Raw genomic sequence first — 27,880 nt, forward strand, 5'->3', positions numbered from 1 at the left:
ACCGGGATTTGAACCCGCGACTGCCAGATTGCTAGTCGAGAGCCTTACCCCTACACCGCGGAGGCCGTAAATATTACGAGTCCCATAAATACATAATAATTTAAAAAAATAGGATTAAAATATTGTATCTCTGGCAAAGCCAGAGTAACTAAAAGTTTTTTTTAATAAAAAATTTACGAGTACATCATTTAAATGTGCAATTTAGTTTTACGACCCATTTTGCTAAATAAATATTTTTTGCAAATTTTGATTGAGCGCACCTGAAGTTAGCGTTTATAATAAAGTGTTCTTAAATTGCTAAACAGATTAAATTGCTTTAAAAATGCAAATGTGATAATTTGTCCAATTTGTAGGGGCCGGCGATTAATTTGTGTTTCGGCTCGGCCTAGGAGAGGAAGAGTGATCTCGAGTAATTAAGTTGGGAACGTTCGGCCATCCCTCAAATGCTTAAGTCGAAAATCAGCCGAAAAAGCTAGGGATTTCAAATCCGATTTTCTGAAAATAATCCGGATTTTAGGATTTCCGGATAAAATTTAATTTCCTTTGACTATTACAAAACTGATTAAAAATAAGTAGGTAGGGATAGGCAGAGAAGATGGACCGCCACTCTTTCTCGGCCTACACTCCTCGCTTTGTTCAAATTCATACATCGTCTAGTTAATGCTATTTTGTTATTCTGACTCATGACTTGACTCAAATATTTCATTCCCTTGATTGATGATACTATCTTCCTCGGGTGAACCAAATTCTATAATTCAATTCCGCTTCATATGTTCTTCTTTGTTCATTTGTTCTATATGTCTAAACTATCTAAGCGTCATTTACTAAATTTTATCCATAAGCCAGACATTATTTCCGGGTCCTCACATTTTTTACACAGTCACACTACTAAAAATCTAGTATTGCTTCAGTTATATAATACATATATATTTCATAATACTATATATGAAAAATAATGTTTTAACCAGTTTGTTTTCAAAACAATTTATATATACATAGTTTTATCCCACATCTTAGGGATCTCCACACTTTAGCATTCAGTCTACTTTCATCCATCGTCTTAATCTTTTAAATTCTGATTTCACTCGGAAAAATCCGGACTTTTCGACATATGGATAATCCGGATTGCAATCTCTTGAACAAACTCCTCGGTTCGTACGTTCCGGACAGGCACACGTTGTCCGGAGTGACCGGAGTCGTTAATCGCCGTGAGTGATGTGAAAATAGCCCCACGGGCAAAGAACAATAGAAAACACTTGCTATCTTTATGTCGAAACCACGCAAATAGCGGAACACTAAGTCGGGCGACGGTGACAGTGCTGCGAGATGGATTGCTTTAAGATATTTATTTGTTTTAAAATTGAAAATATTACATTCACTATTACTAACTATTAGTGGCTTTCACGCGGGTTTTTGGTCGCGGGTTCAAATCACGGCGTGCGCAAGTAAATTTTATTTGACTAATTTCTGTTATTTCACTAAATTCCCATTAAAAATAATATATAGTATAATTATGGTATTTTTCAGAGCGGAAGATACTTCCAGTATCGCCCTGGTGCGAGATCACCATTCAGAATTGAAACGTTGCTTGAAATGGGTTTGGCCGTGTTAGGTGACCAGATCTGAATAGCCAGGTACTTTCCCGCATTAATTTTTCTCTTCGTCGCCACCCAACTAACTTCAGCCTCACAAAAGCCAGTAAGACTATTGCATCCCCAATTGGGGATGATTGACTCGAGACGATTGGGAGCAATTGGGACAGTGCGGTTTCACATAAAAAAGTAACTTAATTATTTACCAGATATCTGGTGTCAAGGAAGAAAAAGTTTGTTTTGTTATTTGATTCCACCTAAGAGAACCATACGGAGCTAGAGGAACTATTTCAATCTTATTGTTTCCGAAAGATTGTAAAGCCATTAGAAATAGAGTGATGAAGAAAGGAAAATGAAGTCTTAGAGTTTTTCTGGGCTACACTTCCAGATGGTTTGCTTAAATCCGATCACTTAATTATATCCTAAATTAATTTCTAGTAAAAAATCAACTCAAAAAACACAAAGAAATTTGTGTTTTCCGTGTCCATTCAATCCTGTCAAGACGGTAGCCGTGTTTGATGGTACCTTTTTATTCCGCCAGAGCGCATGAGCATCGCAATTGTTGGGACCAGTCTAGTCGGATCAATCGACATTGCGCGAAGGATTATGTTCGGAGTTATGTTACTAGTTGTAAGCAAATTTGCTATCAAAAATAGAGAAATGTACAGAAAATACGAACATGGTTATTACTCATTTTAAATAGATAAATAAATCTGTGTTCGTTAGATAACAACAAGAAGTAAGAATTTCAGATATCGGAAAATAGAAAACAATGTATTTAAGTAGCTATTTAATATCTAATAAAAATTGATAATTTTTCGTCTTTCCTTCACGCCATGTTTTGACATAATAATGTTTAACTGTTTTTTTAGGCTAGTTTACTTATTTATTTATGTTTTAATTAAACCAAAACTGACGACCTAAGAACCTTAAAACTTTGACATGAATAACAATGGCCGCCAAGTGACAATTGGTTTTAATTAAAACTGTTAAAATGCATTATTTTCCATTTTTGGAAACTGAATTACGAAATTACTACAAAGTAATTGTATATAAAATGCGTGTCTCTATTTTCTGTATATTTTCCAAAAACACTTTGTTATATTTTAAATAGTTCCCTAATACAATCAGGAAGGTAATCATTTTTTTCTTTTTCAGTAATATGTACACAACAACGAAAATATGATTTGTCACGAAACAATCCAATCCTAACGATAATTGATCACCTCACTTCCCGTCATAGGTCTGCATAACATAATACGTGACACATCATTTCGTTGGCCTATTATTCCGAGGAAAGGAGACAGTGTTGGCTAGATGACAATACAATATGGATCAGTACGACGAAATGTGAGCTTTCTTGGTTCTAATGACAGCCACTGTGATGTTGACGGCGACATCTTCTATAAATACGAAAATATTTGACTTTAATCTAAACTAATCTTTTTTAGAGCAGCGGACAGACAAGGCATAGTGCCTTAAAAATAGTTGCGTGAGTTTTTTCACGTTTTTTCAACATATCGCAATTAATCATACTAGATTATCACACCTAATCACTTTACACATCGTTATCACGTATGTTTTATCTGATAACATATTTAAAAAAGTGTTAGGTAATGGCGATCACTGATTGTGATTTATTTTGATAATTTAAAATATATTTCTTATTTAATAATTTATTGTAAAAGTATTTGCATTTTTGCGTCAATTTGATTAAAATAATAGTGAAAACATGATTTTAACCAATGTTTTTATTGATAACATGTTTCGGAACCAATGATTCCTTCATCAGCTTCCAAAATATGTTGATAAGTGTAATTAAAAACAATTTTTGAAATTGTAATTGTAATAATAACAAACTTTAATTATTATTTAATTGACAATTATTTATAATATTTCCTGATTGGTAGGATATATTAGAACAAAATGTAATACGTTTTAGATTAACACCCTTAATTAATATCAACTAATAATTTTGAACATACTTTTTTCTAATAATTACGCTTTTGGTTAAAGAATGATTCACTACTTATTTGTCTAATGCGTATTAACTTCATCTCTCCAAATAAGTATATCACACCCACTTCTTACCATTTCCTACAAAATATATTAGTTAATATAATACGTGTCTAAGGTAAAGTAAGGTAATGTTAAGGGTGTTACTCCCATGATGGACACTGTAACACAGTATGGTAAGGGTGTTACTCCAATGATGGACACTGTAACAAAGTATGGTAAGGGTGTTACTCCAATGATGGACACTGTAACACAGTATGGTAAGGGCGTTACTCCAATGATGGACACTGTAACACAGTATGGTAAGGGCGTTACTCCAATGATGGACACTGTAACACAGTATGATAAGGGTGTTACTCCAATGATGGACACTGTAACACAGTATGGTAAGGGTGTTACTCCAATGATGGACACTGTAACACAGTATGGTAAGGGTGTTACTCCAATGATGGACACTGTAACACAGTATGGCAAGGCTGTCCAAAACGCTGGAAAATAATATGGGGTAGAGGAAGATTAGTATGTGGCTGGATGTTTAAATCTGGTCACTAAATATGGATAAAACCACTTCAAGCAACGTTACGATTCACAAGGGCGACACTGAAAGTATTTCTACCACTTTGGCATGTTTTGTAGCACAGCGAGCGTTCCAATTTATACAAAGGCACTATTTCGTTTAAAAATCTGTGCAAATTTCTCTCCCCGTTTGACTTTTTCAAATTTTATTTGATTACGTGAAGATTTTGTCAATCTTTACGAAAAGGCGGTCTTCTCGGCTGATATTTTTTCCGCCGCTCGGAGATATTTGTTTTCCTCTTTAAAGTAAAAATAATAAAATGTCTCGGATGCCACGGAGAGTAAACAGAAGATTGAGACACGGAAAACAGCGTGTGTGCTCTATAAATGAAACGTCGAGCCTCGACGCCCGTTGTCATATAAATGTGGCTTATGAAAAAAAGGATAAAATTAATTTAATTAAATGATTTATTTAAGGTTTGCACTTAAAACGTACGATTTAATAAGCACAACGATATTTACAAGAACTTATTATATTATGAAATTTTCACAGTTTATTATTTTAGGATAGATACACCTACTACATGATAATTTGTAACGGTTTTACATTTGTAATTATTACTACCTCTGCCAGATTTTTAACATGTACTACCCCTTTAAACTGATGATTTTGATATACGTTCGGTCTCTCAGTGATATCTTAACAGCAAAATTTTCTAGCGACATGAAATTTGTACAGATCTTTCTGCGTCGAATTTTGAGGTAAACGCGACTGTTTTTTTTAAATATAATTACAGAGCTTTCAAATAGTTTAATATCTATTTGTATGTCAAAACATAGAAAAAGACGTCATATTGTTTGTTCCATAATATGTGCCAATTTATTGAATAAGAAAATAGTGTTGAATATCGTACAAGTCGACGAAAAGACCGAAATAAATAAGTTGATAGCGTGTGTAGGATTGTATACACAAATAACATTAATTGACATTTGTTTAGGTAAATTAAATATAAATCTGCCAAACGCGGTAATGTTATTGTTCACCTCAGAACAGGTCACCGGTGACCCAGTTAGATGAACACTGCAGTAAAAACAAAACAAATAATTAAGTAAACAAATAAATCTTTACTGTTTTGTGTTTAGTTTGTGGAACTAAATGTCACGCAAGGCAATAACTTGCAAATAATACCAAGCAAAACTAAAAAGTGATGGTAATTGTATTATTAAATATTAAAATGAATTTATTGTAACGAACCAACTAACTAACCAGCATGCCGTTTCCCCGCAAGAGTAGGCGGAGAGAATAGACCGCCATACAACTTCTGCACACTTCTTCCTTCATTCACATCCATACATCGTCTAATACATACTTTTCTGTTATTGAAACTCTTTACATGGTCCGACTCACTAATTGATTGATGCACTTGATCGTGCCATGGTCTTCCTTAAATTCTTTTATAATTTACTTTACACTTCTTTTTTTCGTCCATTCTCTCTACATTCCTAAACCATCTAAGCCTTAAAATTACTGTTCCTATATATAAGCCTTTAAAAATAACGTAAACAAGTAAATAAATCAATTTCCACATTTTTAACACGGTCATACACGGTTTTAACACGCATACGCCCCAGGGATCTCATTTCTAAAGCATTCCGTTTTCAAGTTTCTTGCCTCACTGCCATACATCAGGATTGGTGAACCGTGGAATGCTAGCTTCGCTCCATTTATATACAGGGTGTCCGGAAACTCGTAGTACAAGCGGGAAACTGGTGAATCTACATCACATTTGGAGTCGATTTTGTAGTGTATTTTTTTTTGATTTGAGCTTTCGTTATCAAGTAAATCGAGCTAGGAGTTGATTTATTTTTTATTTATTTATTTTTTTTAATCAAATTTTTATAAATTATTACTGAAGATCAAAGTACCCAACTAATTAAAACTATTTGAAAGTAAAACAAATGAAGAAACTCGGATTTGAAGCATTATTTTGAAATCACCCTTCATTTAATCCGGTGTAATCATAAAATATTTCTGCTCTGCAGGGTTAAAACATCTGTTGTTCAACCCTAAACACCAGAAAAAACTTTAACCCTAAAATAGCCGAAAAATATTTTTTTTTGTTTTTTTTTTTTTTTTGTGAAAATGCTCAAATCAAAAAACTTTAAGTTTATTTGGGTTCCCCATGTGGTGTAGATTCTCCAGTTTCCCGCTTGTACTACGAGTTTCCGGACACCGTGTATATATACTAAGGAAAGACAAAAATCTCCTACTACCAACATCGCAAGCGGAAAATGTTAATTTGCGTCGTGATGGAGGACTTAGCCGCCGAGAAATTGAACTCACGACGCCTTGCTGGGAACCAGACGCGATGCTAACTTAGCCATTGACTTGTCACCATATTAATTTATTTTATATTCACTGTTTTATTTTAATGCATGAAAGTTATAGAGATGAATTTATATTGCGGCTTATAGTATATTAACTACAGTTAGGCTATGTAAAGTTATAATCGACATTATTCAGTTTCTCGCTAGCAGGACGGTTTCTCAATAATGTATGTACGTAATAAGTCATCATGTAACTCAAGACCTCTTCATAATTTGACAGCAGTCAGGTGCGAAGATGAAAACAAATTAGTACCCGCTGCTTTCGTGATATACTTTTTAGCATTAATTCTGATCCTCACGACATTAAGATGTGTGAGTTCTGCGCAGGGCCGCCGTTCGTTGCGCGCAATATGCGCGGTGAACATGGGCGGTCGAAATAAGGGGCGGCTTCTAGAATATCGAAAAACTTGAATCGTTTATTTACATCCATTGATTGCTTCGTTGTAGGCCTCACCTCCATTCACATAAACGAAGAATGTTGTAAGAGTATTGTTTGCGGCAGAAGCATAGTTGCAACTACATTTAAAATATTTTTACCTTTCAAATTTAAATTAATTTCATAACAGAGATTCCTCACAAAATGTTGGATCTACAATATTATTGTGCTGGCAGCCATATGAGGAACCAAAGCAAGAATGAACTTTGTTTTAGATATCTAACTTTTATAGCTGCGTCGTCCTTCGCTGCACAATTTATGTCGATCTGTATAATGTTAGAACATTTTTTTTAGAAATCGAATATTTTTGACAGCTATTGGTTTATATGGCACCACTAGGGTATTTTGAATTTTGTTTTATTCTTACAACAAAACGACATTCAAGGGATACACGGCACGACCAAGTGAATCAGATACTTGAGTCGGGCCATGTCAAGAGTCAGAATAATAGAAGAGTACGTATGAATGTGAATGAGGCAAGGAGTGTGTTCCAAGACCGAGTTGTTTGGCGGTCCATGTTCTCTGCCTACCCCTGCGAGAAACGTCGTGATGGTTACTTAGTTAGTTAGTTTTAAATCTCGAAACAAAAACAAAAAATCAATAATGAAGGCTTTTTTGAAGAAATTTTTTTGCAACGATTTACAATGTGCCGCCAAAAAGACATGTTCGTTTTTATTCGTGAATTCGGAAAAGTTATTCACAGCCGTCTTACGAGACATTGGAGTTTTATTTCGTAATGACACTATAATCAGTTAGAACAATTTCGGAAAGTGCTGTTTTAGAAAATCAATATTTATGGATGAAAATATAAAAATTACATATCTATGCTTCAATTAATCAGATTCAGAAAAAATAAACTATAAATCTTCCGCATACATATTATGTATTTTAAATATAAAATATCATATTCCATACCACCGTTTCATCTTATATGAGGAATTATAATTATATTTTAATTATTAATTATATTTTACTATGTTATAATATCATCTCAATAAGTACGTTTTTTTTCACAAAGCCGGCCCTGACTGCGTTCCCGGTAGCGAAGAACTCATTCAAAGGGGCTAAAGGCAAAAGTTAGGGCGTGGAAGAAGATTGAGTTACGCAGAACGCTGGAAATTATTTTACGCCGCATCCAATCATAAGTTAAATGTAATAAGTTGATAAGCCTCCTACCGTGTAGGACGTAGGTATCCATCATAAGCCGAGGAAGGCAACATTCTGAAACGAATTGATCATGACTGATTTTGAATTACCCACCAATCATCTTACCATAAAGATGACATCAGTTTCCTTGAAGCAAGAAAAACTTTAACGCTCTAGTTTAGGCTTCTAAAAATTTGCACAGATTTTTTCATCGGACTATGCAGGTCGAATCGCACTATCAAAAAATAAAGACGAGATGCCATTTTGCTTGTTCTATGATTTTCAACACAAACCTCGGCCGCATCCGGGAAGTAAAGAAACTCATAAAAAATTAGATCAAAAAGAAAATAATGATTTTGAATAGAGCCAAGTTGAATAAAAAACAAAAAAAAATATCATAGCGCGTTAATTGAAAGCAAAACGAGTGGCAATAACTTGATATCTGAAATGTAATTATCCTTCAAACGAAGTAAATTAAACGTTTTAGGTAAAATTTAAGTAGCAAACCTACTAACTACCATCGAAGTTAAGTCCGCTTTCCTTTGAAATACGAATTAAGTTGACGCCTACCCTTAATTTCTGTTAAAACTCACCCTTAGAATATAATTACTTCCTAAGGGCTAACATGACATAAAATGCGTGAATAAAAATATTTCCTAGCGCTTTTTCTTAATTTTTCACTAAGCACTAAATTATTTGAGTTATAAATTGCTCAAACCAATGGCTCAATTACATTTTAATCGTGAATTTTGTAGCATTGATATATTTTTATTCGTGTTTCACAATAAAATTGATCTATAAGAAAAACGATTTAAAAAAATAGTCTTGAAAGTCGGGTGAGGTTGATAGCATGAAATTAAACAAAACTATGATGCAATGATGTATTTTCATTATTCTATTGAAAATAAGACTTTCTACACATTTTTTCAATATACGATCAGCGATATCTATACTACGACATACGAAGTTATCCTGAAGAAGTTAATGCATGAATATGTCGTTTAATAATTTGGTAATTCAACGTAAATTATAATAATGTCTTCCACTTCAAATAAAACACACATTTACCCCACTAAGCACATTTATTTTTATTATTTCGTTGGGCAGATTTTCCGTCATACACTATTTTAGAAACTATGTTATTTAGTTTAATTTTTCACCGCCAGATGTCAGTCACCCAGAACGAGCTAAACTACTCTAGTACGACGTCACGAAGTAAAAAAGATACAAGTAAAAATAAAGTATGACATTTTATTCTTATTTTGTCAATATTTCTTGAAGGGATGACATAAGGTTGCAACAGATTTCTTGCTTTGGCGCGGCTTAACTAAAAAATACACTTTTGTCATTCAATTAGTCCTTATAAGTGAGTTAAATTTTATAAATGATGTGTTTTAGGTTTGAAAATTTGATCATTTTTTAATTAAACTATCGTTAATGAGTAAAACACATTTAGGCTTTTGCGATTATAAGTATTTTTAGAAAGTCTTTTTATAAGCCTGTAAAAAAAGTATCTGGCCTATAAAAAATTCTTTTAAATGCAAAAATTTCCCACTTCCGAACCCTTTTTCGGATATGGTTTTATTGCATAACATGTCAAACTAAGTTCTTTAGATTATGATCGGAAAACATTTAAATATTTATGCCTGAACTTTACAAAATCAAATAAAAAACATTCGTTTTTACGATGTTTTTTTTTGATAATTCTAACGAAATAACTATTAAAATGAATTATTTAAATTTTTTTTTTATTATTGTTATTAAGTTTAATTTGTAGAACTCCATTTTATTTTTTTATTTTTTTATATATACAATAATATTATTATTGGGTTTATAAAAACAGTTTATATTTAAACAAGTTCTGCTGTGTAATTATTATTACGCGTGACAGCTGTTTCGGTCTGTTGGAAAGGCACCAACAGACAATTAGATCTTTTTGTCACATTTGCTAACTCCATCAACCGTAAAATCTGCTTTACGGTTGAAAGAGAGTGTAATAATAAAATTAATTTTTTAGACCTAACAATCGGTAGAGAAAATAATAAACATACGTTCGAAATTTTCCGTAAGCCTACGTTTACAGATACGACCATTAATTATAAATCTTTACATCCATGGTCACATAAATTATCTGCCTACCACTCAATGGTACATAGGCTTACTAACATCCCACTCGACAAGAAAGCATACGAGAAGGAAAAAAATACAATCCTAACTATTGCTAAAAATAATGGCTTCAAGGGTAGAGACATCGAAAAAATAATTAATAATAATAAACACAAAAATAACCTTAAATTAATTTACCCAGCGACTAATAATAAGACGAATAATAAATTCGGGTGTTTAGAATTCATCGGACAGACATCTAATAAAATTGCCAAAGTCCTCAAAAAATGTGGCTTAGATATTGCCTTCCGCACAAATAACAGCTTAGGATCATCTCTTAAAAACTCAAAAAGTAAGGTACTAAAATTACAAAATAGTGGCATTTATAAACTTCAGTGTGACGAATGCAACGCTGTTTATGTTGGACAAACGGGTCGGTCCTTTAACACTAGGTTCAAAGAACATCTTTTAAAAATAATAATAAAATGCAATCTCAATTTGCCAAACATCTCCTAGATGAAAATCACTCACTTAATGATAATAATAAACCAACTCCGTTACACGTACAAAACAAAGGCCGTAAACTGAATCTTTTAGAGCAGTTAGAAATTAACAAAAATTCTAATAATCCGAAAGCTATTCTAATTAATGAACAAACCAATATAATTCGTTCACCCCTACTAGATATCTTCAAACCTAGTGCAAATACGAGTGCACATTGAAGTACTTAATTATACTATTAAAATAACCCTATGAGTCATCGTTTGGGAATAACTAACATTAAGACATTCAGTCAAATTTAAACATTACACTAATTGGGGAAACTTTACTTGGGTAATAACCATCAATAATTTCTAACATTTTTACACAGAAATCAATTAAGAAATCAGTAATTTAAATTAAAATACCTACATAGAAATAATATAAATGTATCGTCTGTAAGTGGGCTACCCACAGTTTGATAATGCCTTTAGAGGGCGAAACAGCTGTCACGCGTAATAATAATTACACAGCAGAACTTGTTTAAATATAAACTGTTTTTATAAACCCAATAATAATATTATTGTATATATAAAAAAAAAAAAAAAATAATTATTTAAATTTCCGTTTTTATAATTTCTCATCGAATCTCGGAATTTTTCCAAGGTATTTTAAGGATGTCGTAAAAACAAATGAAGTTTCATAAACAAGATATCACTAACTTTTTATGTTTAAAATGTACGCTAATATTTAAAAAAATAAATTTTATAATTTCAAACATGAAAAAAGTTAAAAAAAAACTAAAACACATTTTAGATTAAAAAGTCGAAAATTTTGAGTATTCAAAATTCCAAAATTATATTTCCCTTATTTAAGAAAATTGTCTCTGCACATTTTATCTCGTTCATACAATTATTAAACGTATAATAATGATTTCCAGAATATAACATTTTGGCACAGTATAAACGTAGAACTTTTTGAATTTTTATTTACAAATAAATTCATCAAAAATTTATGTTATTAAAACATCACTTTCATTTAATTATTATAAAATTCATGCGGTAACAGACAATTTAAAAAATATATGTTTAAAATAACCTAGTTTTTTCACGTAAGATAAAACTAAATTCACAAAAAGATATTATTATGGATTAAAACTGACAAAAATAACACAAATAATAGTAAATATATTAAATTATACCAATATAATATTGAATTGGTTATTAGAATCGAAATTATGAACAAAAACTTGCGTTGAATCACACATCTCAAACAACAAATAAAATTAAGTTTATTTTTTAATATTAGTAATGCTGAGAGTGTTTTAAAAATAAAATACGCCTAAACTAATTAAAATTATTGATTCTGGATGGCTGATGCTGACTCATTAATATTAACATAATTTCATTAAAAAAACATGAATAGACTACGGTACGTACACATCGGGTATTTCCTTACAACTTCTGTATCCAGAGATAAAAAGCTTACCGCTATGCCACAAAGGTCACCATATTTAAATACGTCAACCAGGAAAAAAATGTTTGGACCCTAAATAATTTGTCTTTTTAGACAAGTTGAAAGGTGAGATTGCAATAAGACGTAAGACTAAAGAATGAGATGAGATGTCTCTGTTGTTAAATTGAAAAGAAACACCGGGAGCACATTTCGCAAACGAAAAGCAGACGACGGGTGTCCGAATCTTATTCCTCGGCTTATTTCTGCGTCAGGGTAATATGAAAAATGTAAATTTGGATGTCTCAAAAGAGTATTTTTCGCAAATACTTCTGAGAAAGCTCGTTTGATGTTTGGAAAGTAAAAAATGCGCAACATTTTATTATGAGTTTATGAAGGTAGTGGATAGGTATCCAAATACATATTTTCTGGTTATGTAGGTACTGGATGGGTACCCGAGTACATATTTTTAGGTTATGTAGGTAGTGGGATAGGTCCCCAAATACATATTTTTAGGATATCTAGGTAGTGGATAGGTATCCAAATACATATTTTTAGGTTATGTAGGTAGTGGATAGATACCCAAATACATATTTTTAGGTTATGTAGGTAGTGGATAGATACCCAAATACATATTTTTAGGTTATGTAGGTAGTGGATAGATACCCAAATACATATTTTTAGGTTATCTAGGTAGTGGATAGGTACCCAAATACATATTTTTAGGTTATCTAGGTAGTGGATAGGTACCCAAATACATATTTTTAGGTTATGTAGGTAGTGGATAGATACCCAAATAAATATTTTTAGGTTATGTAGGTAGTCGATATTTCCTCAAATACCTACATATTTTTAGGTTATGTAGGTAGTGGATGGGTCCCCAAATACATATTTTTAGGTTGTGTAGGTAGTGGATAGGTCCCCAAATACATATTTTTAGGTTATGTAGGTAGCGGATAAGTACCCAAATATATATTTTTTTCTTTATAATTCTTTATTTGTTCACGTTCTCCATAATATGGCTATGCACCAATATTTTAAGGCATAGATCACAAATTTGAGGTACATGTAAGTATAAAAGGTCATGGGGCAGTTTTAAAATTTTGTGACACAAGTCAACAGATAAATGCAGAACCGTTAAGCAGTTGAGTCGCTCTGTTGATTGGCGAGTTCTGATAGGCAGAAGTCCTCGCTTTCAGATTATGGAAAAGTACATGAGATCTCCCACAAGTATACTTGTCAGGTACATAATATAAGCTAACTTCTTTCAATATAAGTAGATTAAGGACGGGTTGTTTCGGAGAATTTGAACAATTCATCAAATTTCAACGTTCATTTCCGGGTTCTGTGAAAGTCTTATTCAATTTCTGTTATTATATCATTATAGGCTAGGTGCTTGACAAAACTTAAATTAAAACAGAACTTTAAAAAATCTTTCACAGAACTTGAAAATGAACGTTGAAATTTGATGAATTGTTCAAATTCTCCGAAACAACCCGTCCTTAGTATAGTTCCGGAGATTAGTTGAAGAATGTTTGTCTAAATATTTTTGGCGTGCTTCTATTATGTTGAAATTTAGCATTTCTGTTGAGAACAAGGATAGAAGTAGGAATGGATAGTAAATTATTTCGTCGTATTAAGGTAACGTATGAACCTCCTTTGTACTTTTTATATTTCTAGAATATGGTTTTGTTCACAAGGAGCCCAAATAATGGAGCTATATTTTAGGATACTGCAAACAAGAGCTTCATAAATTCTTTATATTGCGATTCCATCAGTAAATGATCTCGCATTACGAATTAACATTCTCACGGAAGCTTTCTTATTTGCAAGGTTCTGCACTCCTTAAGCCCTTATAGGTCGCTAATAAGTATTCTTGGCACTTATCTATAAAATTCTATATTAATTGTGCCCTATAAACGGTTGAACATAATTTAATCAACTGGTGTCGTGATATTTCCACACATACTTCTTTATTGAATTTACAGAACAAATCATTTATTTTCAGCTCAAATTGTTGTTTGCATCATAGACTGTAGAATTTTGTAATAATCGTTAAAATATAAAAAAATATTCGCTGAGCTTTCAATTGGTATTTAATTTATATTAAAAATAATATGATTTTGAAAATTATATTGTATTAAACTTTTGAATATATTTTATAATAGATAATGATAATAAGGCGAAAAATGGTAGTTTTCATCTATCTATACGATTTGGATACCCAACGAATTGTAAATTGAAATAATATTTTTGAATTGATTATATATTTGACATCCGTAGTATTTAGTTTGTCCTAAGATGGTAATTCGTATTTCAATGGAAATCTCACAATCATGTAAAAAAAGGTTCTCTTAAAGGTTCTCTTTGAAATTTTCAAAGAAAGTTTAGAAAATAAAGGTGTTTAAAAAAATCTATTTTGATTGGTTAATTGATCAAAAATACAAAGATGATAGTAAATACTTTTAAAAACAACCCACAAAGGTATTGCAAAATGATTGAAAAATATATTTGAAGTTTAGTGTTACTAGTTAGTTGTCGATATTGATAGAAACAACGAAATACCAGAAGACGTGTGAGAAAAAAAGAAAATGCAAATAAATCGACCTTAGGGTCCCGGTTAGCCGGGATATTGAATTTTATGCGCAAAATGTTAGGGTGGACATTCTGAGTGAGTAAGAGCGACGTTCCGGATATCCGCTGAACAAATGCGATCTCATGTCGGAGCCTTCCCGTGGAGTTTTCTCACAGAAATTACTAAAAAGGTTTTCTCATTGAAATTTTCCAGGATCTTCAGGCGTGTAACCTTGCCAGGCTGTGTAATTGATATTCTGGGGTAAGTACTCTGAGTATAATCATCAAAGGGGAAATTTGTGAACACTTTTTCTTATGTATAAAGCATAAGTATTGTAAAATTGACAAGTCAAGAACAAACATTTTTCAAAATACGTTAAATAAATTAAAGTAATATTTTTGGCAGGTAAATTAACATCTATTTTGAAAGTGGACAATTTTTTTAATGACAGTCTACGAAATTGTGACTATTAATAAAAGGGAAATATTATCAATATCATGAATACGAAAGTGGGGTTTTACGTGAATAAATATAATTATGATATATAAAATATAGACTAACGGAATGATTTTTTTTTCACATAGAAGAAAATGAGAACACATGTGTATTTATTTATTTAGGAAAATCAACTCTTTTTTACATCAATAAATAATATAGTTACAAATAAAAACTAATGACGAATTTTCACATAAACATCAAATAATAACAAAAACTAAGGGTCCAGTACCTGTGGGCTAAAATATTTACAATAATAATAATAAATACAATAATATTTAAAATTAAATAATACTTTGGAGTGTGACAATAAGATTAAACGAAAAAACAATCTTTGCAATACTCCACTTTTTTTATTAATTTAATAACTAACAGCTAACCAAGTTGAAGCTTGAGATAGGTGAAACTTGGTTGGCTGTCAGTTATTAATTCAGTAAAAAAGTGGTGTAATCCAGGGTGCATTTTTCATTTAATATAAAAATAATAATTTAATCTTAACGAGGTACAAATGTAATCGATACATTTTTCAACCCACAACTCCAGGGTCCAGAGATAAATAGCTTACCGCTCTACCAAGAAAATTATCAAAATATAAAAAATATCACATTTGAACGAATGCCTATTATTGTCAACGTTCATCAAAGTGGGCGGCAATCCTTCAAAATATTCTCCCAAATCTGAGAAATTTTCTCACGTCTTCCGATCATTTTCATTCAAAAAATAAACCGATTTTTACATTGGTACAGTTAATCTATTCAATATTTTATAGGGAAAGGCGTGTAAATGTTAAGAAATATTTTGCAATAAGCTCGATATTGTATTCTTTCCACAAAGAACCTGCTGCGGACTGAACAAACTTTTAATAAAAGCTTATTTACAACCTGTTGAGGGCTAATATTTCACATCCGACGGGTATTTTTTTCAATAAGTAGACTCCCCTTTCCTACTAAATCATTATTTATAGGTTAATGTTGATCGCTAAATCTTCTAAATGGATTGTTTTAATATAAATCGTATAATGGGGTAGGATTAATCTGCTGCGATGGCAATAACAATGCGTCATTTTTAGGAATGAAAGAAAATTATACTGACTTTAAATATTGCTGTTTTTGGGGCTAATACTAATTACTTAATTTTTAATAACCGGAAGAAATAATGGATTTTGATATAGGGATAAGGTTTTGATATAGGGATTTGATATATTTTGTAAGCTTTAATCCTTTTAAACGTAATACCTACTTCTACTTACCGCGTCTACTAATTATGTAAGATTATAAGTGGAAGTCAGAAACGCTAGGCGACAGGTAACATTTAATATTTTGATAAAAGCAGTTGAAGTGTGGCTAGTCACGAGTGATTCAATAAAATGTATATTTTTGTTTAAACCTTTTACATTTTTCTAACATTTGATTCATTCGAACAAAACTAAAACCATTAACACTACAGTAAGTATTAGACTTAGTATTCGTTAGGTTATGGAGAAGCAAATATAATATATATTATGAACGTGATTCAAAACTAAGGCATCAATAGTGTGCAATAATATAGACATGAATTTGTATATTCCCAGAAGGTATGTCTTTCTTTCGATAAACTAACTAGTAGTGGTAATATTTGAAGGCAAATTATATGCACAAGGTCGACACTGCAATTGCATTACATCGCACAATGTACATTTAGGGAATCGGCCCCTAGAGGTTAACCTAGCAATTTTTTTCTGGTATTCGAAATTGTAACCAACTATCGCCGATTTCAAAGTCAGTAGTTCATTATGTTTGAGCATACCAATTATATAAGCAACCTCTATTTCCTTGCTCCTACAAAGGGTGCAATTGTGAACGTACACAAAGCAAGAACAAGATTTAAACATAATTATAACAATCTACAAACTGAAATGGTGGCTGGCCATGTGGCACCACACAGACGGCAGATGAAACTCTAGCATTATGATGTTATACAGCAACGTAACTTGTAGTTACTGCCCGTTTTCTCCCAAGTTTCATTAATATTTTAATAAATCACTAACCTTAAACATTCTGAAAGCATCGAACAAACAATAAATACGGCTTTTTATTTTTTGGAATAGCTAAATCAGTCAAACCTCAAATTGTAATATTTCATTATTGAAAACAATATTAGCGATTCCTAAACAAAAAATAGAAACAGAAAAGATACGGTCACATATATACTCGAACCCAGGACCTTAAATTGAGACCGTATCTTTTTCTGTTTCATATTTTAGTTTAGGAATCGCTAATATTGTCTTCAATAATTAAATAAAAATGGCGTTTTTTACTGACAGTCAAGGTTTTTTTTTACATTAGTTCTACACCTATTAGTTCGTCCTGACGCAGGAGAATAATTTCACCAGGGTCTATGTTATTTTTTGGGGATGCTGTGTGGAAGGTTATGTTTTACAGAAGAGGAAGATCTAGATAGGAAAAAAGTATGAGGGGTGGGTAGGAATCTGGGGATCCGTGTGTCCAGGAGCGAAGGAAGTTTGAGTTCAGGTTCACTCCCACTGCGGTGCAGGGTCGAGAGAGTCCTGCTGGAGAAATCAAAAGATCTCGCTTAACCAGTCTCCCGAAATCCAGACTCATGACGCCAGAGCTTACCGCACTGCTTCAGAATACGGATTTCCACCTCACGGATAACATTATGTACAATTAAAATATTCAAGGGTCTCAGTTGTCTAAAATCGTTAAGCTGCAGAATGATTTTATTATATTGGAAAGATAGAAAAAAGAGAGTATCTAATTACCGAGCTCACCACCTATTCAGATCTAGACACTAAACATACGCAATGAAAAAACCAATAGGGGCGAAGAAAAATATTCACCAGATTTGCTAGCTGGCTCGTTAATAATAGACATAATCTGTCCATAAAGAGAGCATAAGTTTAACGTGGTCTCTTGTCTAGATCTCATCACTATTTTTATTGGTCACTATAACTTTTTATTTCCTACTAAAGACTAAAGTCATTGGAGAGAAACTCGCCTTAAACAAGTTCAGGACAACCTCTAAAGATGCGTTTACTGTCAAAGTCAGTTGTAAACTTGATGCACATTAACGAAGCACAGAATGGGCCATTACAACACTTTGGGCTCGTGAATATGAAGTTTGTTTTGTAGCAACATAATGTGAAATAATTACATGTAATTAATTGAAACGAGAAAAACACGAGCATTAACAATTTAGTTGCTGATTTTTACATCAAGAAACTTCAGTTTTTAAGTACATATTCATTAATTTTCTATCTTAAATACCAGTATTTATTTTTTCATAAACAACAAAGTTTTCATTTTTCAAAGACCGCCAAAACGATCTGGAAGGTACGCGTGACGTCACACGTACCTCCGTTTTGTTGGTTAACAGTAATTGAGTTGTCGGTTAACAGTAAGACCATTCCCAAACGGGTCGATATGAAATTGACGAATCTTGAAATGTTTAATAGTAACGATGCGGGATATTGTAGCGAATGGTGGAAAAGTGAATCAAATTATTTCCACCTAAAAATAGACCCAGCTTTCAGGTAATTATTATTTTTACAATTGAAAACATCAAAACTTTAATCCAAACCAGTAATACGTCAGCAAGTATTTAATAAAAATTGTTTATTCGGAACCTGCGTGGCGATCTATACGAATAATATATATATTATTTAACCTGTACTAATTTTAAATGGAGTTTCTTATTGCGTAGAAGGATATTGATTATCACCGATGTGACGTTATCATTGATTTCATCGTAGGCAATGTATTAGAAATATTTATAGATAACGTTCGTGAAAATTAATTAAAAAGATAACCGCCTAGACGCCCTAGACGGTGCCTATTTAAAAAAAAAACAATTACAGGTTATGAATTATCTAAACAAATCATTTATCTAGTATATTTACTTCAAATCATTTAATGTTTGATGAATTCAAAATAAAGATAACATTAAAATTCAATACAATTGTTTTTCTCATATGACATTTTATTTACAAACAATAAACACATAATTTGCTGCATTGGATTAATGAAAATCATTCGATCACCTTGAAGTAAAAAGCTTAAACACATATTGAAGTAAAATTCAGAATCTACTTTCTATTATGTGACTTCTATCGTAACCTTGCAGCCAAATGTAATAATTTTGAATTTCGAATATGTTGTACTTTACAATATCTATCCAAAGGTTTTGAATTTCGAGTGTGTTATCATTTTAAATTTGTTAATGTTTACATTAAACAAACTTTTTGAATTTCGATTTTTTTCATCGTTCATATTATATTTTTAGACTATTACATTTTTTTTACTCCAAAGTGATCGGCATTGTTTGTATGGAAAAACATTCACAACTCACCCCTCCGAGCGTTTTGATATTGTGTAAAGCGTCCTGCGCTCGCAGCGCCGCTTTGCGCGTGAAAAACGTCACAAAACAGCACCCTGCAACAAGTAACAAACAAAACGATGTCTTTTAACAAAAACGTTCACAGACAGTGGACCATAGACAGGGTTAAAGCGTAGACAGTGATACACCGAGCCTGGAAAACTTCCAGCAACTAATTACGTCACATACCAAACAGCGGTGACTGGAAATCGATAACATGAAAATATTTTCCAGCTTTGGAACAGAAATCTACGTTGGCTGGACGAAAAAAAAAATATTTTGAAAATACTGACAGAACACCAGAACATGCAATACATTTCCTACTAAAAGCTTTTAAAATGGAAGTAACAATGCAATTGCATTAATGTTTTAAACACTTCATTCATATTTTTAAATGAATAACATTTAATTCTCATTAAAATAGAAAACAGAACACCATCACAAAAAAATATTGAAATACACAATTTATAAAAAAATATATTATGCTTCAATTGGGGGTTAAACAAATGAATTACAATCATGCGTAATTTCAGCTTATTATATTATCTATTGTTACGTTACAAATAGAATATTGTGTGGAAAATTTAATCAAATAACAATACACGATAAAGCAAGAATTCAAATTTGTTTTTAAATAAATATTTTAAAACTGTTCAAATATTTCTAAAAAAATAGTGAATTGAGGCCAAAACATCAACGATGGATGTTTTCATATTTAAAAATTTCACTAAAAATTCAAATATAATCTTCAAAGTTGTTTACAAACAACAAAATCTAACAGATAACAGAAACTAGTAAGAAGATAACGCTGATAACACATTTGTAAAAAGATAATTTTATAAAAATACACAGGTGTTTATGAACCGAAAGCAAGTTAGAAGTTGGAAACTGAAATTTGTCCCAATTGTGATAACACAAAAAATATTAATTTCCAAGGATAATAAACGGTTACAAGGTGAACGAAACTACCAACAAGAACACATTGAATACAAAACTTATAATATGTATTTATTATATGATTTTTGGGTAAAAAAAGTGGTATTGCGATTTGCAATTCTTTTTGTTGTCAACATTTCGGACAACTTTATAGTTTGCAGTGTCTATTCACTCACGTATGTGTGATAATGGATACTGAAAGAGACTCCGAACCGTTGACTCGAGTAGGAAGAGATTGCGACTAAATTCACCAAAAACGCCAATAAAAAACAACCCGTTATAAACAAAGTTTTTTTACCTTAATACATCTATTTTCGAATGATTTATAAATTTTTTTTTTTGGTTTTGACTGAGGATTGAACCTTTGTAAGTCATAGAATTTCAGAGAAACGCGTATTTGTCCGCGTGTGTGTGCATACTTAATATAATGCATTGTCATCAACAACGAGTCTATCTGCCGAGTTTTAGCTCGATCGGATGTCGGAAAGTGGGTTAATTTCCACTTACAAGATTTGCATTCATTCATGAAGACAAAAGAGAAATTCGAATAGACGTATTCAAAAATAGGTTAGGTTAGTGTATTTGAATACTATGCCTGTACCTACCTATTATGCGGAATTCATGAAGGCTGAAAAGTTGTGAAGGTTTACCCTGAAGAAAATTTCAGTTATAAAATAATAATAATGGAACTCCTGGTATAGGTAAAGCTATCCATTGAAATAAGAGAATATTATATTTTAAAACAAATTAACCCAAGTTTATTACCCACCATCAAATCCATTATTACTTCAACTCACCAACGCATAATGTTAAACCTTGATTAAAGAAAAATGCAAGCTTCTCCTATCCATATTGCGTGCTTAATCGAGGATTGGGTGTAGCAATAAAAAAAAACAAGCCCACCCAAAAAACAAAAACGTTTACGTTTGTAATACCTACCCCGTGTGGCGATATATTCTGAGAGCCTGACCAAAAACAAGCACACTGGTTGTGAGTGGTTTTAATTTAGTTATTTTTTTTTAAATTATCATTAATGTTATTGAAACTGACCTTTACTGGCTCCCGTGACCTTGTCCCTGAGCACGTTGATCTGGTGCACCCGGCCGAACTCCTCGAACATTTGCCGCAGGTCATTCTCGTCCATGGAGCGCGGCACCTGCCCGACGAACATCTGGACAAAGCAGGTCAACATTAGCAACAGTCGAACACGAGGTCAACAATATTAGCAACAGTCGAACATGAGGACAACAATATTAGCAAAAGTCGAGCATGAGGTCAACAATATTAGGGACAGTCGAACATGAAGTCAACAACATGAGTGAAAATCAATTACTACAAAACAATGTTGTTTTGAAAAACATAATAAATTTAAAACTCAAAGAAATCTTGCAAAAAGGAGAAGATATTTGAACGTCAGAGATACATCACATCGTATTTATTTTACAAAGTATAAATTTTTTTTTTTTTTTGTTATTTGTTTTTGGGGTATTATGCCGTGTTGCGCTAACTCCTTCTTTAGCCAACGTTTCGGACAGCATTGCAGTAAAAATATAAAAATATAAAAAATATAAAAAATTTGTTTGACAAAAACTAGACAATTGAATAAGATAATATTAATAAATCCAAACGAAACATGAAACAGAACAAGACACAGAAAGCAACAATTTTATCAGGGTGATACTAAGATTACAATTCTGATCATGACTACATTCCTGGCATAAATATATATTATTATAAACCGTATTGAGCTTGAACGTAACCGTTAACTACGAAGATTTCCTACCTAGATATGATACAATTTTAATTTTGTTTTCCCAATCTAAAATGGCTGTCGTGGCATTTTCAAAAACGGAAATTTGCAATAATTTGATACCATACTACGTATATATGCAAAATTAACGGTAATTATAATTTTTATCTAGAGACAAGTCGCAAGTGCTTGAAAAACAGTTTTACCCAAATGAGATATAAAAATATGATGTCTACTTCTGATGCAACCCAAAATGGTACGTAGTTGATATTATTATTGAAAAAAATAGTTTGTGTAAAAATAGTGTTTTTAGGGCTATTCCATAAAATATAAACTTAGAAAATTTAAAGTCACGTGATAGAATAAAAAATGTAATTATTTCTTTTAATTCTCCATCATTGCGATTCGCACACGGATTAAAATTAATATTGTTGATTTATTAAAAGTCTGTTAAAAACGGGATTGCAGGCCATTTTATGGTAAACTTTTAGTACCTACACTCGTAATATATCGGAACACGTGTGTTCAAGCACTCTGTGCTGACAATATAGAATGACAAACTGAGAAATTACAATTTTGTTTATGAACACGTGTTCCGACATCGCGATAACACATTTATGTTTTACTGAAAGTTTATTAGGCAACCTATTGATTCATTAGTTAAAAGCATGTAATTCTGTTTTTAACCGGATTACGAATAATTTGAAGAGATTCTTAATAAATTAGATTAAATCTTAGTGCTGAAGAATAATGGAGTTAAAATAAAAATAAGAGTAATAATTTTTAACCGGTTTTAACTGTATTCAGTGACATAATCTGAATATCCGGGAGCTATTCTACCACTTCTCACCTCTTCTCCCTGCTTTTCTCGAAAGTCTTCAGCATCACAATAAACCCACCCCAAAAGAAGGGGATGCCATATTTCCACAGAGTCCGGGGCAGATGGTTGGCTTTGAGTAAATGAGGTACCTACTTAACTAGTTATTCTATGTGGATCAGTGGACCCTACGTCTAAAAAACATGTTTCTAATTTTTTCCTACTTAATAAACCAAATTTTCTTAAAAGTCTTAAAATTGTAAATAGGTATTTAAATACCAACTTGCTTATTTACAAACAATAAATATATAAAGCAACATTTAAAACTAGCTGTACCCCGCTACACGTTGCTGTGGCTCAGCCTGTCTGTGCAGATAGAGAAAAAATATTGCGTGTTGCTTTTACGTCTAAAATATGGCGCTGTTTAAAAAAATGTTTGTGCAACAGATGGCGCTGTTATTACAAAATGCGTTTTTACCTGTCACAGGTGATATCTTTATAATATAGGTATATAAAAACACACGCGTATTCGATTGCAACGTTGTGTGAAAATTTCAAAGCAATCGGTGAAGAATTTTCGATTATTTAAGATTTTTAACAAACGGACATTTTAATTTATATAGATAAGGAATTACACAATTTATCTTAAGGCGATGCACTACGTCGTGTAATATTTTAAATTGAGCCGCTATCAATAACAACCCTTACGTAGATGGCGATAAGGTTTAAAATCCCGCTTAACACCATCCGCCTGTTTTGATTTATGCAACAAAAAAACATTGCCAAAAAGAGCCTTTTATTTTATTTTGTGGATGGATGTTAAGGCATAAATATTTTTTTTTTTTTCGATCATTTTATAAATAACTTAATTTGCCACATTATACAATAAAATCATAACCGAAAATGGGTTTGTAAGTGGGAGATTTTGAACTTTAAAGCAGTTTTCATAGGCCTTTTACATTATTTTTTTCTGGGCTTATAAAAAAATTTATTTAAAAAAATACTCGATTATTTATTAGGCCAAGATGTATTCTACTCGCAGTATTTAATTAAAGCATCTGAAACATTTCTAGGCGACCAAATTTTCAAAACAAAAACATATGATTTTGCATTACTAAGTATGGCATCGCCTTAATAAATGACACCATCTTAATCATAATGCTTTGTCGAACATTCTTCAGACCCGTAGGTACCATAAAATTGATTATTCTGATTTAACAGCTCGTAGTAGGAACAACGATTATATGAACTCTGAAGGTAGTATCCAACAAGGCCACAATCTTGAACCGAAACCTGAACGTAACAAACAACTTTATAGACAGATGAAAGCACAGTTGGTCGAGTAAAACAGGAATTCGCTCAGTCAATAATTTAGTTTCATACAAACCTACCTAGTTCGGTTGTAGAAATACTATATAAGCCTAATCATGAGTGAATTTATTTATTTGAATATTTGTATATTAAATGCGTTTACAATGTGTACAGGTCAGGTTTGGTTAGGTGTGGTTTGTACATAAAACGCTACTTAATTACAGTCGTCACCGCGACTGAAATGGTAACCCATGGAGCTTTGTAAATACATATCCCGAATACGAACTATTTCATGGTTTTATTAAATTATCTACCGGCAAAATCACAAAATCAACAGAAAAACAATTTGGATAAAGTGTGCCGATCGAAACGGATGTACACAGTAGATGAGGAAAACGTCTGGGTCGTTTGGGGAGCAGAAAGTAGAATGCTGAGCTGGAATGATAAAGCAGAAGGCGGAATCTTGATCCGCCTAAAGGGGGGATCGGAACGCAGTTCTGGATCCACGCCAAATGTTGTATACCTCTGATATTGAATGCATAATATCACGACACCAGTTATGAACGTTTCGTTTAAGTCTGAGCGAGCTTTATTACAAGTTTTCTTCTAAACGAAATTGATAACTCAATGGATTTTCAACTGATTTTGTTGATTAACTTACTCAATAAGGTTCTAACAGTGAGCTTTTAAGCACGCGCGCAGCATCTTTGTAAGGAGTTTTGCGACAATGCTTTTTTATCTGCTTGTGGAATTAGAAGAAAACTGTGGGGAGCTTTGAATAATGGAAAATATAAATTATTATTTTTTTTTATTTCATGTATCTTCACGAGTATATGTGCCCTCACAATTGAGACCGTTGTTATAAAAATGATTTATGCGGCATCCTCTTTTGTTGTCGGGTTATTTGCCAGTAAATCTATTTAACCCGGTCTGTTATTTATTCATTTTCATTAGAAAGCCCTTCGGTGCAGAGGTATATCGCTTTCGAGATAATATTATCATAATAAATCGCGGGAACAATGTCCGCTTATAGAATACTAACTAGGGCACGTGGGCAATATATCTGGTGAATGGAGGAGCCTGCAAAAGCCTGGCTATCCATCAGGGAATAATAGGTTCGACCTTGACCCCGTATCTGATTCTTCGCAGGGCCCGATATGGCCGGGACGGGGGCGGCACTGGCACGGCACTGGCGCAGCACTGGCACGGCACTGGGACGGGATGGCCAAATCCCGACCCGGTGATAAAACACAGCCGGATCACGCGGGCCGGACCCGCCCTTGCCCGTGCCATAACACCCGCCTTATCTCCAACACCCCGAGCAATTGGTCCGGCCCAATCGCGGAGACATCTGAACTGTGCCACCTCCCCCCCTCCCCACCACCCCCGACACTTTGTTACCGAACTATCTCCAAGGACGACCATTCTCCCCAAGATTTTATATCCCTATATTACGTCTGATAGTAATTTGCCGAAAATTGGTGAGATTTAAAACTTCGACACTGAAACTGCCGTTTATTCGGATATTTAATTTAAGTCGTCCAATTTTATCCGGAAAATTATCCGCTTTAGAAAGATTTGCCTCTACCCAATATGAATTATAATTATTTCGAGACATTTAGATTGTCCATAGCTTATATGATGAAAAGGGCAAGAAGGATAAGAAAATATTTGGTCACCAGTAGAGAAATTTGAGCTGAATATTATTAAAATCAATGAACACGAACTGTTTGTTGTTCATGAATTGTTAGAAAAAATACAAAATTTGGGAAAATTAATATGGAGGAAAAATACCCAATGAATCATCAATTTATTCGTAGGTATTAGAATAAACACGTGAAAAGCGGAATAAACTCACTGTATCTATCTGCTTTCGTGACAATTCGTTTTGTTTGTGACTTGGTTGCAAAAAATTTCCTATGGAATAATTCGTTTAGCTGTTATAATACGAGTACACAACACTACAATACGTAAATAAAAAGTATAATATTTTAGATGGAACATATTATTTCACAACAATAACTTCGTATTCAATTCTGTTGTAGATAATGCATAGACTGGGCAATGAGCTGATAGATGTCGCTGATATTCTGGATTTAAATTTTGACAAACCAATATAACTAACGGACACAATGATTTATGGTTTATATCTATTTAAAAATAAGCTTCCCAATAAACACCTTAAAAATATGCACTTTTTGACTGCAAGAAATCACTAAATTCATTTTTTTTAAATGAGAATAGAAAGAGTCTCATCTTGTCCTAACCATCTTGAGTCAGTGAGACTATGGCATCCCTAATTGAAGTCTGTAGTAAGGCTGCAGGACGTGAAGAGGGAAGGAAAAGGAGGTGGGAAGTATCTAGCAATTCAGATCTGATCACCAAATACGGCTGAAGCTATTTCAAGTAATGATTCAATTCTGAATAGTGGTCTAACCTAACCGATGCTGGGAGCATCTTCCGCTCTATTAATAAAATTTTGATTCAGATAATATCTTAAGTCTCGTTATATAACAAAAAAAAACTTTATTGCTATTTAGACTAACATTAAAAGCACATATTACGCAAAAGTAATTAATTTCTCTGAAAGAATGATTTTATAGGTATTTTAGGCAAAAAAAACAAAACGCAAAACGATGATTATCTCAGAATATAATAGAAAAACCACCGTGTATTAGAGAAGTAGGTATTAAAGTTTCTGGAATTGGAAAATAATGAATTTTATTAGCTATTTCGTAAAAAATGGATATTTTGATGTCTTTTCTGCAAACCATGTTTTGGCATAATAATTTTTTTACAAGCTTTATTTTATTTGTGTTTTAATTATTACCAAACTGACAAACTAAAAACCTGTTTTAGAATCATGGGTTAATATTTTGGTTAAAATAAGAGAAAAAAAAATCGGTTTTAAAGAAATAAATAAATAAAAGGAAATGTTTTATGCAGATGGCGGAACACGTGTTAATACAAATACGGCTATTGATACTGACAAAATTATTTGTGTAGGATACTGTCATGATATGTATTCGGAAAAGAACACGTATTTTGATATATTCTGAATGACTAATATTTTATCAGGAACTTAGCTTAGCAAGCTGTCACTTTTTTAAGATGGTCACTTTTCTCCGTGCACTATATAATTATTAAATTATAATGTAGTTACCTACTTAACACAATCTTATCTCTACTTTTCAGAAATTTTCACATTTGCATTGAAAATTGAATCGAAAATATTTATAAGTTCATAGCCGAATAGGATTTTTAAGAGCATATGTTAGGTAAACCGGTGCGCTTTCATCGCGAGTCTAGAAGCTTCCAGGTGTAATGCGCGCAGCCCGTGCTAGAAGTCTCAAACATTCAAGGCTTCGCTGCGAATTATAGTAGATTGTCGCTATATGTGTAAAAAAAACTACAGTACTGTTGAGAAAGGTTTCTGTAAAGCTAATGAAATGGATGTATGGCTATTTTATTCTCAGATGCAAACTCAAAT

At 32.5% G+C, this 27,880-nt stretch overlaps 1 protein-coding gene across 8 annotated transcripts in view; it reads right to left on the bottom strand.

Annotated features, from left to right (window-relative positions):
• Positions 1-27,880, bottom strand: part of LOC149420780 (CUGBP Elav-like family member 2) — an 864,914-nt gene that overhangs the window by 78,650 nt on the left and 758,384 nt on the right. For all 8 annotated transcript variants that reach the window (XM_089635534.1, XM_089635532.1, XM_089635533.1 and 5 more), the window contains 2 exons: positions 21,563-21,683; positions 19,550-19,632 (listed from right to left, as the gene is read on the bottom strand). In XM_089635534.1, coding sequence (XP_089491660.1) covers positions 19,550-19,632; positions 21,563-21,683 — 204 coding nt within the window. The remainder of the gene's footprint in view (positions 1-19,549; positions 19,633-21,562; positions 21,684-27,880) is intronic.

The sequence above is a fragment of the Hesperophylax consimilis genome, chromosome 9 (assembly GCF_061612785.1).
Source record: "Hesperophylax consimilis isolate HC1 chromosome 9, BYU_Hcon_1.0, whole genome shotgun sequence".
Taxonomy (NCBI): domain Eukaryota; kingdom Metazoa; phylum Arthropoda; class Insecta; order Trichoptera; family Limnephilidae; genus Hesperophylax; species Hesperophylax consimilis.